An 11125-nucleotide genomic window follows, 5' to 3' on the forward strand; every position below is an offset into this window, starting at 1 on the left:
GGTTTTTCAGAAAATCAAGCAAGGAGGACAAATTTCGCATATAGATACTTAGATGCTGCCAAGGTGGCATAAGATCTGGCCCTCATGCTTCAGAGAAATTGTAAAATGAAAAGGTGACTGTAGTTGTGGTAATACTCTGACTTTATGGCTGGTGGTGCTGTCATAGGCTTTGGAAGCGGTGAATGGCATAAATGGGCAGAACCACTCTGGTGGTAGTGTGGCATGCTGCTGCCATTAACCTTGCTGGTGCTCTGTACTTCTTCCACTGAGGATGACAGTCAACACATTGATCTCTTTATGCCCCTCTGTTAATTCTGTGAGGAGGACTAGGAATAACAAGAGAGCTATAGTGCCTGGCTTTTTACTTGTATTAAGATTCAGTTTGGGAAAACGGTGTGCCTGTTTCCTTAAGAGACTCTTACAGATGTGCTTATTAAAGTGTACCCTCCCACTCTGGGTGCTGCATTCCCCATCTGTTTCAGTGAGTTTTGGACCCCTTCCTGGCATTCTCTTTAGACCAGGCTCTTACCCCACCCCTTGAGCTTCTGCTCTTCTCTTTTTGGCTCCATTATTTACCCTGTGCCTCTTCTTCCCAAGGGGGTAGTGGGCTCTTCACAAGATCCCGTGTCCTTTTGGTATACCTGATTTGACAGAATAGGGCAGGGCTGTCCAACTTCTAAGTCCCAAGGGGCCACATGCCCTGGGGGCTGCACCAGCAGGGTCTGCATGCTGCATCTGGTGTGTCCCACACCCACTGCTGTACTGTACGCCCAAATGGCATGCCCCTCCACTGCTGTGCTGTGCAGATGTGTGAACGCGGTTTCCCCTCTTCCCTTCTTCCCCAGTCCCTGGGCCTGGCTCACCCTCAGCTCCCTCACGAAGGCAGGAAACAGCAGTCAAAAGAGAGAAAGGGGAGCCTAGAGATTCTGGCAGGAGCCATGCATGAACTTCTCGTGGGCCGCATGGGGAGGCCACTAGTTGGACAGCCTTGGCTTAGGGAATATTGCCGGGATAGATGCAGTATAAAGATAAAATCTTGGGTTCTTCTCTAGCTTTTGCTGTTCCTTATGCTTGTATAGAATTGAGTAAAAACTTTCTAAAATAGTTGTGTATATTTACTGATAGGTTTTTTTAAATGATGGTGTTTTGGATGCATTTGATTCCCTGAATATTACAGCCTTTCATCTAATGCAGTTAATATGTTATTGGCTTATAGAAAGAAGAGCCAAAACTGGAGACACCATCAATGCTGAATGTGGAAAAACAACTGAAAACCCTTGTTCTCAGTCAACCAGGTGAGAATCACTGAGTTGCTGTGACCCATTTTCATAGCTGATGCTTTACAAAAATTCATAACCTCAAGTAGAGTGCCGTAATGTGCTCCATTTTTATCCAGAAAAGGAACTAATATATTTATATGGAAAAATATTAAGAATAAGAAGCTGGAGCATTGCCTTTGGCTTGCCATTTAGGTAGAAGCCTGAGACCACTGTTCTGATGACAGAGTCCTGTTCTATATTTTGTCTGAAATTAGCTTTTATATAAGTTATTCTAGTTTGCATATTTCTGCGTGTTCAAAATTCCTCCTTCCCAGCCAAACTAGGCAAGCTTTCTTAGCACTTTTCAGATTTTCTCTCTTACATTGAATTTGTTTTGATAAGAACAGTACCTGTATTTTAAGTACTGATAAATTTAAAAACTTGCAGATGGTGAAGTACTGTTGAGGTGATGTTCTTGCTGTTGTGGCCTAGGAAATATTAAAGAGGCCAGAGTTCTTGTGGGTAATATCTTTTATTGGACCAACTGCCTGGTTGGGATAAATGTAAATAAGCTTTTGGGTATCACAGTACTTTCCCTTAAGTCTCTGAGAAGCAGACGCAGCGGGCCTAAGTAGCAGATGGAACAAAAGCTTGTGTAAAATTCCACATGTAAATAAAAACAGGATATAAGAGAAATCAGGTACCTAACAGACAAGAGATGCAGTAAATCTTGACAATGGGAAAACAAGAATTTTCAGGAGGTTCCATTAACACTTGTGAAGTGCAGAGATTAGTAAGTATCAACTATGGATCATGAAGTCATCTCTGGTAAATCCCTGATTTTTAGCATCCAATAGTTTAATGATTTTTTGTTCCCAGGCGCAATTTTCAAAGGTGTTTCTTAGAGTTTCTTTGAGCAGAAGAATCGTGAGGTCAGACAGAGTGATTTTTTTTCTGTGGAAAATGTTCTTCTATCTGTGATCTAGTGTCTTTGTCCTTTTTGTTTTTTCAGTGATCATTTATTCTAGTGCATAGTTTTTGACTGCTTTACCTACATAGTTTCCATGGGGCATTGGTGACCTGGAGGAGATATACCTTCTGGGATAGACATGTGTATCATCTATGGATTCTGATGCTTTTGTTGTGGAGAGTGTTGATTGTGGAAGTAGAGATAAGTTTGCAAGTCTTGCATTTATTGTTAAGGCAGGGCTGGGTCCCATTAGGTGGCCCTTGATCAGGAGGGAGTTTTTCTTGTGCTGATGAGTTGGGCAAGATCAGGGGATTGTTTGAAGCCCAGGAGCAGGACAGGAGGGTGAGAAGGGGAGGTGGTGGGTAAGTTTGGGACTGTTTCTTTCAAGGTCTGGTCCTTGTCATGTCTAGGCTGTAATTGTTCAGATATCCTTCTTATTGGTTCAAGTATGAGATGGTAGGTAACAACCAAGAGTGTGCAATCAGTGGGGCTTTTTCTTGTAGGTTGCTGCAGGATATTTGTGCAGTTCTTTCACAGTGGTGGAGTGTAAATGGTAAATGCAAATGGTGAAGTATAATTTGTCTCTAACTTCACCCCCTGGGGCTGCTCAGTGCATGTTGTAAAGGAGTAATGTATTAATTTTCTTTTTAAAATGAAAATACATTGTAGAGGACAATTCTGTAGCAGCAGGTAGATTGAAAAGATACCATGCCAGGTTACTTCCATCTTTGATTTCTATGACTCAAAGCATTTTGTGATTTTTATCTAAAAATCTTGCAACTGTCACATTTTTCTAATGAGATTCTTTTGTAGAGATCAATGGACTGAAAACCTGCCAGGAAAGTAAAAGCTTAGAAGGTGCTGCTACTGAAACACTTCCTCAAGATGTATTTGCTAATGGACTTAAGTCAGTCCCAGGGCTTATTCACCTGGATGCCATTGATGGGAAATCTAACAGCATGGATGATTCAACAGATGAGGTTCAGTCTATGGATGTGAGGTACACAGCATATAGATCACACAAGTTTTAAACAACTTTAAAGCAACAGCAAATCCCCCAAAATCTGCAATCCCTCCAAACATCTGCAGTTTCACTTGTTAATCTACTTTTCTGCAAACTCTCTATCTCTATATTTGAACCCCTGTGTAACTGTTTGGCATGTATTCCCATTAGTAACAGGGGGCATTTATACACATACATTTTTGTGCCTGGATGCGCCAGAGATCCGGTGCGTCAGAGCAGACTTTATTAATGGAGTCTGTTCCCCACGCAAGCTGACACGCGCAGTGCTGCATTGCTTGCAGTTGTATAAGCAGCGAAATGTGAGTCAGTGCGCAGAAAATGCGATGGTGCACTTTTGAACTAAAACACCTTCCATATGTGTTTGTTCAAAAGTGTGCCACTGCCATTTTCTGTGCACTGACACACGTTTTGCTGCTTATACAACTGTAAGCCACGCAGCACCGGGTGCTTTTCGAACTGCCCGGCGCTGCACCTCTTACATAGGTAAAAATGCCCAGGTAGTTGCTGTCAAGAAGCAAGTGCAGTTTCAAACTGAAGGATAAAGCACAACTTCATTTCATTTTATAAAAATAAATGAAGCCTTCCCACTGTCCAGACTTGCAAGTGCACGCAGATATATCTAAGTCCTCAGAATAGTCTTCAGCGTTCTGACCACGTATTGCTGTCAAATGAATATTATAGATATTGCTTTAAGTGTCATCAGTTTGTGATTTATGCCAACTGTAAAACCGTGGTGTACACACCATTGTCCCCTATGAATAATGCTATGGAATAGATTAAAACATCTACATTCTTAATAATCTTTTTTTTTAAAGCATTCAGCACCAGTATGTGGCAACAAGTAAATAACATCAGATTTTGTAGTATTATGGGATTTTAGTGATAAATTTGCATGCAGCAGGAGAATTGAAACCCCAATTGCTATGGGAAGCAAACTGCAAAATTTCTTATTTTGTATTTTAAACAAATGTCACGTTTATTATAGCTTTTTAATTGTTGTCTCCTTAAACTCATAATTGTTAAGAAAAATGAAAAATAAAATTGTAGAAATTTTTATTCTAATGTTTGGACTAGAGAAGGGGTATGTGTGTGTAATATGCACACACACAGATGTATGCACGCACATAAGCACACAGACACACATTATAGTAGGATTGTGAATACATTGTGTTCATTTCCCATTAATAGTATAAATCAGTCATATTTTCATTCTTTGTAGGACTGTAATATCCACTTGTGCCCCTTAAGAATTGTCAGTAAAAGCCAAAATACATCTTGTATACACTGCTATAGTATGATGATATGTGGTGCCAGATGCTTTGCTAATTTAAGTTGGTGCAAATGCACTAAAAGCAGCAGAGCACTGTTTCAGCAGCAGATAGTCTGCATTTGCTTTGGTAACTTGTTCTGTAAAGTTAGCTTTTGAAATACCACATGGTTGGTGTTGCATCAAATACATCATCAAAATCTGTTTTGCATATAATTAACAGAATTTAAGCCATGATCCTTCCTAGGCTTATGCTCAAGCCTGACTTGATACCCTATAAATGTCACATACTGACACTAATGTGACTTTGCTTGCTACTCATAATATCAGACAGGTGTATAAATCTCCTTGGGTACACATGTGTATTCTGTGAAAAAACATTCAAACAGTAAATACAAGGAACTCAATGGCTACAGTAGTGGCATGCTGAGCTTTAACCTCTGAGTGATCAATTTGATCAAGCCTGTTGTTGTTGGGTAGACTAATATGAATTATTTATGTTAGTCCAGTTCCTAGAGTACAGATATCTACAACAAACAGTCACCCTCAAGATCAAGGAGAAAGAATAACTTTCTTTCCTATACAAGGTGCTGTCATTCTGTGTATGAGGTTGAGCATGATGCAGCTGGTCTGAGAATAGATAATACAGCCCTTCAGGACTGTCGGGCTACACCTTTACACTTGAGTGTGTTTGGGTTTTTTTGTTTGGTTTGTTTGGTTTTTTAAAGTAAATTTTACAAGACTTCTGTTAATTTTTCCCCACTTTGTCTTTCACACAGTCCAGTTTCAAAAGAAGAACTTATATCTATCCCAGAATATTCCCCCATGAATGAACTGATGCCCGGTGTTTCTATGGACCAGAATGGAACAAGTAATGCCAAGGCTCTTGAAGATCTCTTGGATTTCACTGGCCAGGCCACTTACTCCAAGATGTCCAGTGAAACTATTAGCATAGATGATTGTAACAAGAACTTGATTGATGGATTTAACAGTCCAGGACAGGAAAGCACCCTTAACTCCATCTGTTGACAGCCTTGCTACCCTGTGGAACAGATAAAGGTATAGCATTGTTACCAACTTCTAAAGTGTGATAAACTATTGGGAATAAATAGCACAAAGTCAAAGGAGAATCCAGTCCTATGAGCAGCATAATATTAAGCATTAGGTTTTCTGATTCTGTTTAACTGGGAACAAAAAGAAAAAAAACATAGTGGGAAAATTTGCTGTCTGTTCTATCTTGTGCTGAATAGTGTACCTCAGTATAAATTATAAACTCCCAGAATAATCCTCATGTACAATGGTAGAATCCTATTCTATGTGACATCTAGTGTAAAATTCCTCAGTCAAAACTTAAGCAACTTGGTTGCCCCTTTTCTGAACTTTCCTGCACTGTCTTTCATGATCAAGTGAACCCTTGGAGCACTAGCTAATTATCTAGGTCCAAAATATGGGCCACGGGCCAGATCAGGTCCATCAGACACTTTTATCTGGCCCGCGGTGCCCATCAACTAATTGTACCCCACCCAACCCTTCTGCCCAGGAAGGTGGCAGTGAGGTGCCCATGTATACACCTCCCCCCACCCAGCCAACATACCCTATTGCGCCTCACTCCCACCCTTGTGGGCAGAAGGGCCTGGCCTGGCCTGGCCAGCATGCAGCTTCTGGGCAGGGCTGCAGCTGCCACAGCTGCAGGGGCCCTGCTCAGCTTCCCCAGCACCTCCCTTGCTCTGGGCAGCAGGTAGGGAAGTGGCGAGGGTTGGGAGGGAGCTGCATTTGGGCAAGAGTGTGGGGCTAGAGCTTGGGTGGGCAGGGTGTGGGGACCCCCCCACGTACTCCCCCCATGGCTCACAGCCCCCGCAGGCAGCGACAGCAGCAGCAGGCAGGGGCGCTCAGGGTGTTCATGCTTAGCACAGGTGCTGTCACCCAGCGGTGCAGGGCTCCAGCCAGTGCTGCACATTGCAGTGAGGAGCACAGCCTGGCCAGGCCACCTCTGTCACCAGGGCTCCTGCCATGCATATGCAGCTTCCACACTAACGCGCCACTGGAGGTAAGCTGTATGTGCTGGAGCCACCTGTCTTTGCTACCTCCTGCTGTACAGGTCCTGGAACTCCACAGGGAAGCAGGGGCTGGGGCTCCCCTCTGGTGGAGTCTTGGGACCTGTGTGACAGGGGGCAGCAAAGGCAGCTGGCTGCACTGCGTGGGGCTTCCTTCTAGTGGTGCATGAGTGTGGAAACTGCACATGCGCGGCAGGGAACCCTGGCAATAGAGGCAGCCTGGCTGGGCTGCACTCCTCACCACACCACAATGTGTAGCACTGGCCAGAGCCACACAATGCCAGGTGGCAGCACCTGCACCAGGCACGAGTGCCCCCACCTGTTGCAGCTGCTCCTGCCGCTGCTGCCTACAGGGGCTGTGTGCCATGGGAGGAGTGTGGGGGGGTCCCCACACACACCCCCTCCCTCACACCCCACAAATGCCACACACCTACACCCTGCCCCCATAACCCCCCAACATACACTATTGCCCCCAACACACACCCAGCCACACTCCATCACACCCCCCCCACACCCCCTACCCCCTACCATTCACCCCCCCACACCCCACCATACACACACACGGACCCCCCTACACTCCACTGTACACACCCTGCTGCCATACCCCACCACACACACACCGCCAACCACACCTCCTCACAAAATACAAGACTAAGACTTTATTTTTGAGTTACTATGCAATCACCTCTATATACATGACGCAAACACAAATCATGACAAAAATATTTTTATAATAAAATTTAAAATATGTTATAGTAGGTGTTTGATTTGTAGTGTATGATTTGTTTTTTTTCTGGTTTTGAAATGGCCACCCCCCTACCAAAAGGAGTTTTTCTGGGGGGCAAGGAGAGGGACTTCCGGTGGAAAAGGTCAGGGGTTAGGGGAAGGACTTAAGGTCCCAAGATGGCAACCAGGGGGCAGGGCAACTGTTAAGGGGCAGGGTTGCCTGCTCACCAAACCTCATTAAGCAGTCCTCCAGCTGAAATAATTGCCCGCCCCTGGCCTAGGTGTTGAATTTCTTGGAAATTAGTATTTTCTTAGGGCTATGCACAATCCATTAGACTCCCATGTCAAAAATCAAAGTGCTTTTAGTTAATTACTAATACTTTACACAGCTTCACTCTCTTCCAGCTTTCTTCTTTTCTTTCCTTTCCTTTTGATCCCCTGCTTTGCACGGGGAGACTAGCTAACTGTTCCCTTGTTATAGTTCTTCTAAATCTTGACTTTGCACTTTTTTATATGACTTCCTGTTGTATATGTATTTTTCCTGGCCATTGTGGGTGAAAAAGACAGGGGACTAAATGATGGCCCAGGAAGTCGTGTGGGTGTCAGGGACATCATGAGTAAGGAGGGAGTTTTTTAGCTGTTGGAAAAATGAACTGAGGCCAGACTAAAATGTTATTGACCCCACATTCTTCATATTAAGAACTGCTGGTAATGACCTTCCTCATCTACTAGCTGGTTCTTAACCAGGGCCAGTGAAAGCAAGGAAGTTGCTACAAGTGTAAAAAAAAATGGCATGTGATCATGACTAGCTCTGGTTGAGGCTGAGCCTTCAGTGAAGAGTTTAGGACTACTGATTTAAGTTCCTTGAGGAACTGTGTCTTTATTTGTTAATTACACAGAAAGTAGTTGCTATTTAATAAGATACGTAAGATTCTTCTGAAATTAGTACTAATACCACATATTAGTTTCACTGAGGCACTTGAAAGCATGTAGTTAACTTAAGAATATTCAAAAGAAGAACTTATATCTATCCCAAAATAAAAAATAAAAATACAGGAATGTTTTCTTGTCATTAAATTATTATATACACTCTCCTATTAGTCACAGTTCTTATCTATACCCTATTTTATTATAATAGCATAGAGAAAATAAAAGTGAATCTAATTGTGTATAATGAAATGGAAACTGGTGATTATTGTTGCTGTTTATTATTTCTTGTTGCTGTAAATATACACAGCATTGTAGATCCTGGTAACAGTCATTTTCCTGGAAAACCTACGAACTAAGTAAAAGCACATTTTCTATAGTATAATGACAGTCTTAAAGTACTATGTTGCCACTAATTTTATTGCAGGAGAATACTCTTAAGTTAGAAAAAGCGGAGCCATTTAATTGCATCAAACTATGTTTTTCTTTTTTATTGACAGACAGAGGTAGTAATTTGTGGAGAACATACATCCCTGTGATGCTGCTGGCAGTTAAATATGAGCTTGTCATATGAAAAAGCTTCTGCAGTCCTTGAACACTGGATTCCAAATAATCAGAGCTGAATATAACTGTCTTCCCATGTGGTATGTTGGATAACTGGCCACTCTTGGTAGAAACCAGGAATCCATAGAATGGTTTCAAGGAAGATTCATTGTGCTTTAGAATTTGAGCTTTAGCTGCTAATAAAGCACTTTTTTTTAAGTTAAAATTCATCTGAATACTTAACTGTGATTTTTACCCTGTCCATTTTATTTGAAAATCATTCTTCTTTTAAGTTTTATCTATCATAGAATTACTTGGATATCTTTTTCTTGTAAATATATTTGAGGTTTACCCAGTGTGTTAATATTCAATAATGTATTGGACTTTAGCTCCATGCCTATCTTCTTTTTTTCTTTTATTATTAACAAAAAGATAAAAACTTGAAGAATTAATGGCAACTTTTTTGCAGGTGTATAATTACCAAACTATAACTGACAAGGCATGAAAAAATATGCAACTGCTGGAATCAAAGGCGCCTTCTTACTGACTGTGGAGTATTAGAATTATTCCATGCTAATATGCATTATACGTGACTATTTTGTCTATTTGGGTTCTTTTAGCCACTTGTAAATCATTGGTTGGTTAAAGACTTAAAGTCTTTAAGTGACTGTATCACTTAGGTGTCAGATAACCCTGGTAATAACATAGGCTTGATGCGTGTTTCAGTCTGCTTAATATGCATTACAGAGCAGTAGTTCCAAGCAAGAACATTGTGGGGATCAGACAAAATTATTTTGTTTTCCTATAGACTCAACAAAAAATATAATATCAGTAAAACAATATACAGACATAACTACAAAAATTGCAAGGCTGTGGGGCACTGGCACAATTTTCTCACCTGTTTAACACTATTAGCATTCTTAATATTCAGCAAACATCAATATGGGGAAATTCATCTTGAGAACATAAGATATATAGATATTACGTGCCATACAATGTATTTTGGTTAGGGTTTTTTTTTAGTGAACTATGGTAACTTTTATGCTAGATTCTGTGCTGCTTGGAAGGACTTTTCTGTCCAATTCCTTAAAAAAAATCACTTTTTGGAAACTACAAAAAAGTGGAAACTTTTTTTGATATATATATAGGGAAGTTTACTGTGTAGCTTGGTCTCAATTGTAGCCCTGTTTTGTGCTTTTTAAAGCCAGCAACTGTTTAAAAAAATTAAAGTAGCCAATGAAATTGTGTGCAAGTATATAAAGAAAACATGCCTACAACAGTACAGTTCTATTTATGTTGATGTATTTCAGCAAAATATCTTTCTGTTGACTGTGCAGTAAGCTGTAGCATGGTACTGTGTCTTCCAAACTAGTCCTACATATGTTTCCTAAAGAATAAAGAAAAAAAAGACAAACTAATCATGTTTGTTTTACTGTGATATATTGTGTTTGACAGATGTCACCTGAGATTTATATGGTGTCATTGTATAACTGGTAGAATTCTTCACTTGCATGACATGTATAGCATGTATAAAAGTGAAATACATTTTCATTCGAGTCTGACTTGTTTCCTAGCATTTTTTTCGAATAATCCTGGCAAAAATTTGGATTAAAAAAATGTCTGTGTTTTTTCTCAGATATCATTGTGAATGACATGATGATCCCTTAGTTTCTCCAAATATTTTAAGTTTTACATTTGTTTTCTTACTGTTGTTTTGATTTGCTTCATAAAGGCTACATGGTAAATAGATGAATGCTAGACTAGTAAGAAAAGCTATAAGAAAAGCAAATGGCCTTTAGAAAAAAGTGTTCTCTCAGGTACTTGACCTGTGAATGTATCCATATTACAAAGCAACATTCAACACAAATGTTGAACTACTCATTAGGCTAAACACACATACCTCTTTTTGGAAGGAGACCAGTTTGAGTAACAGAATTGCCAACACTGTTCTCTTCAACTATTAGAGAAGAGTTGTTTGCAAATGTTTTGTTTAAAAAAAAAAAGAAAGAAAACTAATTTCTATTAAAAATGCAAAATGAGCAAGTCTGATGCATTTTAGAGTGTATTACACCTACCATTCATGATAACATTCATCTCATATTCATTTGAGCAGTGAGTTGTATTTGAATAAGACAGGAATTCTGGGGCTTTAAAATCTATCTGATAAGTTATCTTTCAAGTCCTGTGTATATAAGTGTAGAATTAAGCCATTTGGAAGTCAAGTTTTGTGGGGAGAAAGAGCAAGGGTGGGGAAAATAAGGAAATGGTCCACAAGTTGATTTTTCTTACAAAATGTCAACAGAACGGGAGTCTTGGAGGACCACTGAAATAGGACTCTGTTGTTGTTTCTGCTGA

At 40.6% G+C, this 11125-nt stretch overlaps 1 protein-coding gene across 12 annotated transcripts in view; it reads left to right on the forward strand.

Annotated features, from left to right (window-relative positions):
* The window catches only part of MAP7D2 (MAP7 domain containing 2), a 141291-nt gene extending 130959 nt beyond the window's left edge, over window positions 1-10332 (forward strand). For 9 of the 12 annotated variants that reach the window (XM_059720866.1, XM_059720863.1, XM_059720861.1 and 6 more), the window contains 4 exons: window positions 1217-1295; window positions 3031-3229; window positions 5300-5579; window positions 8728-10332. In XM_059720866.1, the coding sequence (XP_059576849.1) occupies window positions 1217-1295; window positions 3031-3229; window positions 5300-5549 (528 nt within the window). In that variant the 3' untranslated portion in view covers window positions 5550-5579; window positions 8728-10332. The remainder of the gene's footprint in view (window positions 1-1216; window positions 1296-3030; window positions 3230-5299; window positions 5580-8727) is intronic. The other 3 variants (XM_059720869.1, XM_059720862.1, XM_059720870.1) reach the window with 1 other exon arrangement.
* The last annotated feature ends 793 nt before the right edge of the window (window positions 10333-11125 follow it).

The sequence above is a fragment of the Alligator mississippiensis genome, chromosome 1 (assembly GCF_030867095.1).
Source record: "Alligator mississippiensis isolate rAllMis1 chromosome 1, rAllMis1, whole genome shotgun sequence".
NCBI classification, from domain to species: Eukaryota; Metazoa; Chordata; order Crocodylia; family Alligatoridae; genus Alligator; species Alligator mississippiensis.